The sequence below is a fragment of the Oryzias melastigma genome, linkage group LG1, assembly GCF_002922805.2.
Source record: "Oryzias melastigma strain HK-1 linkage group LG1, ASM292280v2, whole genome shotgun sequence".
In the NCBI taxonomy this organism is placed as follows: domain Eukaryota; kingdom Metazoa; phylum Chordata; class Actinopteri; order Beloniformes; family Adrianichthyidae; genus Oryzias; species Oryzias melastigma.
This window is the reverse complement of record NC_050512.1, coordinates 15,379,979-15,388,673: the sequence shown is the minus strand read 5'-3', so window position 1 is coordinate 15,388,673 and position 8,695 is coordinate 15,379,979. Positions and strand designations below refer to the sequence as shown.

General features: G+C 38.4%; 1 protein-coding gene across 2 annotated transcripts; it reads left to right on the top strand.

Annotated features, from left to right (window-relative positions):
* The first annotated feature begins 1,048 nt into the window (after nt 1-1,048).
* mmaa (metabolism of cobalamin associated A) lies at nt 1,049-7,556 on the top strand. 2 transcript variants are annotated; one of them, XM_024259406.2, is made up of 7 exons: nt 1,049-1,272; nt 1,533-1,958; nt 3,572-3,694; nt 3,855-4,025; nt 4,518-4,603; nt 5,216-5,365; nt 6,216-7,556. In XM_024259406.2, exons 2-7 carry the CDS (start codon nt 1,553-1,555, stop codon nt 6,498-6,500), a joined length of 1,221 nt encoding a protein of 406 aa, XP_024115174.1. In that variant the 5' UTR covers nt 1,049-1,272; nt 1,533-1,552; the 3' UTR covers nt 6,501-7,556. The 2 variants fall into 2 exon arrangements, with proteins under 2 accessions (XP_024115174.1, XP_024115173.1); XM_024259405.2 differs by having other exon boundaries at nt 1,071-1,153.
* Nucleotides 7,557-8,695: the final 1,139 nt, after the last annotated feature.

Below are 8,695 nucleotides of genomic sequence, written 5' to 3'. Positions count from 1 at the left end.
TAGGTGCAGAAACCTGCTCATCAGCTACAAGAAATGTCTGACCTCTGTGGTGCTCATGAGGGTTCAAATACTTTTTTTCCACAATGAAATGCAAACAAATTTACATAAATTATTTAAAGTGGATTTTTTTTAAATGATTTTCTATCTTTCACTTTTCAAATTAACATACCATTAGGATGACAGACGGTCAATTTCTCTGTTAAACCCACAAAATCAACAAGAGACAAAATACTAATTTCTTACACTGTAGAAGGCTGGCAGGAGGCTATGAAATCTTTAGATGGTTTCAAAAATCTGAAGAGGAAATTCTTTTAAAGAGGGGAGGGGTGTAACTGTTATTAGCTGTTTTCGTCATCAGTCAGAAGAAGGTATCATTACTTCTTTACATAATTTTCAATAAATAGATGTGCCATCTCAAGGGGCTGATCCTTCCATTGTTTAGTGGATGTTAAATAAAGAAAAAGTTTCAACTTCGTCTGACGAAGTATTCAGTTAATATACTTTTACATGGTCTGTAGTATACTTGCTCTACTTATACTTAAACTCAGTTATACTTAACATAATGAACCTCAGGTGTACTGTCCTTAGCAAAAAGCCACAACTATACATGAAATGTTTTTTTTAATTGAGCATATACTTGAGTGATGTATAAATATAGCATGTACCATCCTCCCACTCCCTTTCAAGCGATCTAGATGTAATTCAACGTGACATGTTTTTTTTTCATGTAACATTCCTGATTGCGTGAAATAAACCATTTAATTCATTCATTCATTCATTCATTCATATATAGACCATGTACATTTAGCTTAGAGCGTATGGAAACTGAATATTTCTTCAGAACAAATTGGAACATTTTGAGAACATTTAAAGTTTGCAGTATATGGATAGTAAAAAGTAAACCGTCATATAAATAACAAAGTAAAATTTTCAATCATGCTTTTCAACTGTACAAAAATGATATTAACTACATCGATTTTATTACTTTTTTTAAATAATATTTTTTTCATATATGAAATAAAATATTTTATGATTTTTTTTTATTTTAGTTAAACAAAAAAAAAAAGAAAAAAAAGAAAAGAAATGTCGGCGGAAGTGCTTCGGTGGGCGGTGCCGGCGTCACCGGAAACCGGAAATAGATGAATGAAGCAAGGTCGGTGACATCTCTGTTCATCGAGTACAAATTCAGTGTTAGCCTTTGCTTTAACCTAGAAAAATAAATGACCGAAATGGGTAGCTAACTCTCAAACCGATTTTTTTTCTCCAAATTTGGTAAGTCAAACCATCTTTTAATGCTGTATGAAGCTAGTGTTGAGCTAGCATAAATGTTGTTACCTGCAGAAGTCATGTAGGTTTCTCAGTGCATTTAGCTTTTGCCAGTAGTCATGTCACAGCCAATAATTAACGACAAAATGTAAATTGTTCATTTTAATGCCTCCAAACCTTGTAAAGATTATCAGAAATGTTGGCACTGCTTTAAGACAGATATGGTGTCAACTAACACACAGTTATGTTTCTTTTCCCAAATCCAGTCCTCCCATATTCCAACAAAATGAGAAGGCCTGCCTTCTGGCTCCTTCGCCACTTTGCCTTAACCTCAGTTTCAGTCCACCAAGTCACCAGGACCTGCTGCTTTCATCGAGGGGTCATCCCTGCTCCCCTGCTCTCTTACAAGAGCACTATCCCGGGTCACAGCTGTCCCCACAGGAGGACGGTTAGCAGCTCCGCTGACAGACACTACATGCAGGAGCTGAGCGGGCCTGAGCAGAGACTGCTGAACAGACTCTATGATGGACTGGTCTCAGGGCAGCGGGCGTCTCTAGCAGAGTCCATCACTTTGGTGGAGACCCAGCATTCCAGGAAGAAGGAGCTGGCTCAGGTGCTGCTGCAGAGGGTGCTGGCGTACAGGCGGGAGCAGGAGAGTCGAAACGGAGGAAGGCCAGTGGCTTTCAGAGTAGGTACGTGTCCTTAGCACTAGTCATTTTTAAAAGTACTTTTGAGGAGTTTATATTTATTTGAAAGTAAGGTAGTATAGCGCAAATGATTCGCCAAATCATCCTGCTGTGGATGGCGAGATTTGATTTATAAGATCTTTGTTATTTTTTGTTTGTTTGTGGTTCTGTCCCTCCTGAAAACTCTTTGCATTTTCTATCAGGATAAAAATCTACAGGGAATACAATCATGGGAATATTTAGGAAGTGTGTGACAAACTTTACAAACTTTACAAACTTTAAATGATGATTTTAAGTGTTAAAACGTTTCATGGAAAAAACAAAAAACTGTTGGTGTAAAAACAAATCGTGGAGCATTGAATTAGCTTAATAAAGCGAAATGTTTTCTACCACACTTTAAAAAAAAAATAGAGCACAAAGTGCATTTCTTTTAAAACATTTGTTTTGTGTTTATCAGGATCTTTGTAAGCCAAATAGGTGATTCTGTGTATCAGAAAGTTCTAGTTTTGATTTCTGCTGGACTGAAACTGAACTTAACAGAACTGAGTGAATGAATGTATAGAACAAGAATGTATAGAACACAGTGATTAAGAGTGAGCACAAAAATACAGTGATTCTGTGCATGAATGTGGTAGGCTGATTTTGTTACCTATATGTATAAATTATACTCGGGAATCGATTAAAAAAATGTAACTCATTAATTGCAAACCTGGGGAAAAATTAATCGTCATTACATTTTTTTTTAGTTACAGTATTTGCCGACCACTTATTATTGTGAATAATTACGACATGAAATCACACAAAAACTGTACATTTAGAACTTTTAAAAATCTACAGGGATGTTGAAAAAACTGTTGATTTCTTACTGTAAAATAATCTTAAAATGTTGTATTTGTTAATATTGATTTAGGGAAAAGTGAGAACAAGATGATGCTTGGATATTTTGTAACAAGTAGCATTTTAAACCTGAAGTAGATTCTGTTTCTCACGTTGGTGTTTGCTTACAAATAGTATTAGATTTGCTTTGGTATTAAAAAAAAAAAAAAAGAAAGAAAATCTTGAGGCTCACCAATATGTTAAAGCAGTAAAAGTTTGCTCTTTCTAAGGATGTTGGACGAGTGTCTTAATGTTTAACAACCTAAATGTACTTCATTGTTAGCAGTCAGATTTTTTTTTTTTTTAGATTTATAATATTTTTATTGGTCTTTTACATATTCAGTGAACTGAGGATTTTTAAGTGAATGTCTCAGATTTGATGAGGGGTTGTAGTGGTTAGCACCTTCAACTCAGAGTGAGAAGGCCCTGGTTCAAATCCCAGCTGGGATCTAACTCCTCATCCATATGTGGATTTTTTTCTCTTCCTCCCACAATCCGAAACATCCTTTGCAGATTAATTGAAGATTTGAAATTATCCCTTAGTGTGGGAGTGTGTATGACCCTGCGACCGACTGGTGACCTGTTCAGGGTGTACCCTGCCTTCACCCATCAGAAGTTGGATTGACTCCAGCACCCCCATAAAACCCAAAAGAGATTCAGTAGTTTCATGAAGAGAGTAGAGGAAGTTGGATGAGTGAGTCCTCTCTGCTTTTTTTTGTTTAACTTTCATTGTGATTTCTCAGGCCTCTCCGGTCCCCCTGGTGCTGGGAAGTCCTCCTTCATTGAGGTAGTGGGGAAGATGTTAACGGGGCGCGGACATAAAGTGGCCGTGCTTGCCGTTGACCCGTCCTCGTGCACCACAGGAGGTAACATCCCACCACACTTTTTTCTTTTGAACTGATGCAGTTTTTCATGCAGTTTACACCTTTTATTTCAGCTTGAAATCATTTCACCTTCATTACAGTTTCATTAGTTCTTCTCATGATTAGCTCTTTAAGCGGAAGTCGTTCACGATTGCTTCTGCAGGCTCCCTGCTGGGCGATAAAACTCGAATGACTGAGCTTTCTCGAGACATGAATGCTTTTATCAGACCGTCGCCGGCCTCGGGGACGCTCGGCGGTGTCACCAGAACGACTAACGAGGCCATTGTTCTGTGTGAGGGGGCGGGGTACGACGTGGTCCTCGTGGAGACTGTAGGTGAGACTCATCACTAATGTTCTCCCTCTTCCACAGTTGTAGCCTGAAGATAATTATCTTTAATATCTTGTTTTGGCGGCTTCATTAAAAGTTGGAAGTAGCCGTCCAAAAAGTCTGACTTCTGACTGTTGATTCACTCTTCTGCTCGTGAGTGAAACTAACAGAGATGAGGCTGTGCCAGTCTCCGGTCTGCTCATCAGACCTGCTTTGCATTTCAAGGAGGAAATTTATTCACTGTGAGGAATCTCAAGTTTGTCCGAGCTCATGATTATTCAAAGGCATTTTTTCAGCTTTTCAGGAAGTCTTGATTAAAATTTGCATGATTCCACTCTCACTGTACAGACGTGCAACAGAATAAGTGCTAATGTAACTGATCGTGAGACTTAATTTAGTGAATACATCTTAAGGAAGTGGGTAATGAATCAATTTGGATGGTTACGTTTTTTTTGTTGAATTTCTGGCTATTTTTTGAGAGGTTTGTTTATTTTCCAGGTGTTGGACAGTCCGAGTTCGCAGTAGCCGACATGGTTGACATGTTTGTTCTCCTGATTCCACCAGCAGGGGGCGATGAACTGCAGGTAGGTCAGAGGAAGATCACCTCTTTTTAGTCAAACCTCTAGTCTTGCTTCGAGGTTTATAAAATTTACTCATTTATGCTCACTGCTGCAATAGCTAAAAATGAAAGTGCATTAATTTATCAGAAATTAAAAAAAAAGGTACTTAGTGTAGCAGTCATCAGTGTTTGAATGAAATCTGTTTTTATCTACCGTCTCTCCTTCCTAATGTGGTCTATCCCTTTTTGCATTAAGCTGCACTTTTAGGACATCCAGTATTGTCCAACAAGAAATCTCAAGAAGCCTGAACCTATTTTTAACTTTGTGAACTTCACAAAATACTGGATTTTTACTTGCGACTCGAACTAAATTTGTTTTCCTGGATATCATTTTCCCTCATCTTCTTAATAAAATAAAGTCCAGTCTAAAAACATTTGAAATGTTTTTTAAAAATGTATCAAATGTTCACAAATCCCTGACGTAATTTCCCTTTTTTTATTGGTTTTTAGCAATATTTCAGATTTGAAGCATGAAAACAAAACTGCAGTGTGGTTAAGAAAAACATAAAAGTTAAAACAAAGAACGTACGGAGAACGTTCAGCTGGTAAAGGTTTACAGGCTGACGTCTTTGTCCAGGGCATCAAGAGGGGCATCATTGAGAGGGCAGACCTGGTTGTGGTGACAAAGTCAGATGGAGACCTGGTGGTGCCGGCCAGAAGAATCCAGACGGAGTACACCAGTGCACTCAAGCTGCTGAGGAGGAGGACTAAATCCTGGAACACTAAGGTGTGCTTAGAAAAGCTTTTAAAACTTTCTTTTTTAACTTCTAGTGTCATATTAGTTATTTTTGACACACTTTGGTCAAAAATGGGAAGAAAATTTTTTTTTTTTTTAACTCTGACCGCACTGCAGCCCCTGAAAAGCTTGCAGTAACATTGTACTGAGCTCAAAACATTACAGAAAAATAAAATAGTCTGCAGCTTCGTCCTTCAGGGTCAGCTTGTTTTTCACTTATTTAAGGGAACCAGGCTGCACCATAAGTTAACCTCTGAAATCACTCCATAAAAAAATATTTTTCTGGGAAACAAATTTACTTAAAAATTAAAGTAAATCTATGTATTTGCATCATAAAACTAAAAACAATTCAAAGAAGTTGTACTTCCTGGTTGTGGGGCTGGCCCCTTTCGAACTGCATTTGTCAATTCTGATGAAACTTTAATTTTGTGGGCAAAGAGAGGATTATAAGATAATGTTTAACAGATCAGCAAAAAGTAAAAGTTCTATTCTGATGTGAAAGTACCATGAAGCAGAAACCTGGAAGATATTTCAGACTCTCCAAATCGTCTGTAATCCATTCTTCGCCAAACTGTACTTTACATGTCCTTTTATTATGAAAAATGAATGCACTTAAGGCAAAGCTGTCGTCAGCAGATTCTTGCAGCAGCAGCCTGATTTTTAAAAAAACGAAAAGAAAGTTAAAACAATAAGTATGACTTTGCTGATTTTTGAGTAAGATGGCTGTTTTATGAAGCACAAGTGTGAGATGATGATTAATAAAAACAGCCATTAACAGAAGTGAGTTAAATATCTTTGTTTTATGAAACCCCACTTTCCCAATTACAAACTCCATCCGAAGGTGGTGCGCGCCTCCTCGTACACCTCTGAGGGCATCCCAGAAGTCTGGGCCAAGATGGAGTCCTACAGGGACGCCATGCTGAGCAGCGGCGAGCTGCAGGACAGACGGAGGGCCCAGCAAAAGGTGTGGATGTGGACTTTGATTCAGGAGAACGTCCTCTGCCATTTCCAAAATCACCCAAAAGTCAAGGAGGCTCTCCCTGACCTGGAGGAGAAGGTCACCAAAGGAGTCGTCTCTCCTGGACTGGCTGCTGACCTTCTTCTTAGAGCCTTCTCCGCGCAGTGATCGGAGCGCCAGAGCGCTGTGGGATTCACGTTTTTGCTGCGGGGCCAAGTTGCAGAGAACAGAAGTGACCCGGACAAAAGAAAGCATTTGCTTCATGCTGTTTGACACAACATCAACTTTCTACGGTGGCCCTGAAGTGCAAATCACAAATATCATAATGATGATTAAAAAAGCAAAACGAGTAGTAAAATAACATTACATTTTAGAAATAAAAAAGAAAACAAAACTAATGTCTAGAAATCAAAATAAAAAGTAAAAAAAACAAAATAAGAAACTTGAAAAATGTAGGTATTATATTATTGATTAATGTTGGTATTTTTATAGGAAAGGGAAAGCAAGAGGATATGGCCTCATATCTCCTGTCAGACATTTTCATGACAAATGTTTTCTGGTTGCAAAGGTCATCATCCAATCAATGGTTTCCATTGACGTCTCATAACACCGACCCTTTCTTCTTTCTTATTTTTTTTTATATTTAATTTTAATTTCTGGAAATTATTTTTGTTTTCCAAAATGTTTTATTACATTAATTACATTTTGCTTGTGTGGATTTTTTTTTAATTTACAAAAAGGAATTTTTTTATTATTTGTTTTGCTTTTTTGTGATCTTAAATGTTTTTGCATTGATGTGATTTGGACTTCAGGGCCACCGTAAGTTTGAGCTTAAGAACCACAGAGCCTAGAACTGTTGTCATGAGAAAGCCAAAAGTCATATCAGTATTTTATGAATCAAGAAAACATGTAAAATCATAAACTGTGAGCACTTTGAACAAAATGTCATCCTCATCAATTATTACAATTCAAAAGGATTAATCTTTTGAACTTTTTCTAACGGTAAAAAAGATTTTAAAGATATATTTTTATTTAATGGTGCTCTTTCTGCCTTGAATGACATCACTGTGAATCTTGAAGTGATTGAAGAATAATGTCAAATCTGTCCATATATGCTGCATTTTCTCTGTTTGCTCTTGAAATGAAAAATGGAGAATTTAGTGATGTTAAATCTGCCGGCAGTCAATCCTAAGATTTGTGAGATCTTTAATATTATTGATCTGGTTTGAAACTGCTCCTCACACTCAACAAAGGAACACTAAACTTGTTTTTTGCTGTGTATATTATACAGTTATAATTGAATTTTCTTGGATTATTTGATCAAAAATTAAAAATCTTTATATGTTCTCCAAAGGATTCTTCCTAAAATGTGTGTATATATATGTTCAGCTCAGCTCTGGCACTGAGTGTGTAGCGCGTATGTGTGTGTAGGTTTAGGCGTCTCTGCCAGGGGAACAGATGTAAGACAGAAAATATCCTGGAGCCGGCTCTCTCTGGACCGGAGACTCCTGAAGCGTCTCCCAACAGCAGGAGGGAAAACGGTCTGTGGGCGGGTGAGAGGCATCCATTATGATGCCATGTGCTCTCCAAAACAGACCGCTTCCTGGGGACAGTCAGCAGTGGGAGATGGAATTATGGGTGACGCTGTTGGCACTTTGGACCCCCATCCTCCCAATGGGATTCATTCCACATCCATTGAGAGGGTTCTGGGGTACACTGATGTAGATTGAACTAAGTTTGAATTTTATTGGAAAATGAAAGAGCTTTATTAAATATAATTTAGTAGTATGTTATGAAACGGTCAGTTTATAACCACTAGAGGTCTCCCAAATACCACTCAGCCTGGCTGTCATTACCCTAATGATGGGATACTGCACCATGACGCCTCTGCCTCCTGTTCTTTTGAGGCTAGTTAGGGTGCCAGGTCACTCGGGGTCAGGCTATCTCCTGCAGTACAGACTGTACTGATGTCTCAGCTGGATGTACCAAACACATTTAATCTGTACATGCTGAATATCTATATATATCTTAAGAGATTTAGTTTTTGGAGATACCCCCAGCCACTGGACTGGCTCCTGGGACTCTGATCGCTTGTTCCCGCCTCACCACGATATGCCGAACGCTCTTTTAAATGCAGAAGGTTTCTGCAAAAGTCCCTTTTTCCTCCAACATGCTGCTCCAGCTTTGCAAAACAAAAGGCGCAGTGAGTCCTGCAGCTTTAGATGCTCTGGAGCTGCTCGCCCAGACATGCACACACAGTTGTCTCCAGTGTAAACAACAGCATGTGGTTTCACTAGGAAAGATGAACCCAGCTCGTGTTCGTCCGGCTCAGCCTAAACAGTGCCTGCGCACATGTGTTGAGC

What these genes read in the sequence shown, in the direction of transcription:
- mmaa (XM_024259405.2), top strand. An exon ending in CAGGGGGCGATGAACTGCAG is followed by an intron (nt 4,604 to 5,215) that starts GTAGGTCAGAGG and finishes GTCTTTGTCCAG; the next exon opens with GGCATCAAGAGGGGCATCAT. An exon ending in CTAAATCCTGGAACACTAAG is followed by an intron (nt 5,366 to 6,215) that starts GTGTGCTTAGAA and finishes CTCCATCCGAAG; the next exon opens with GTGGTGCGCGCCTCCTCGTA.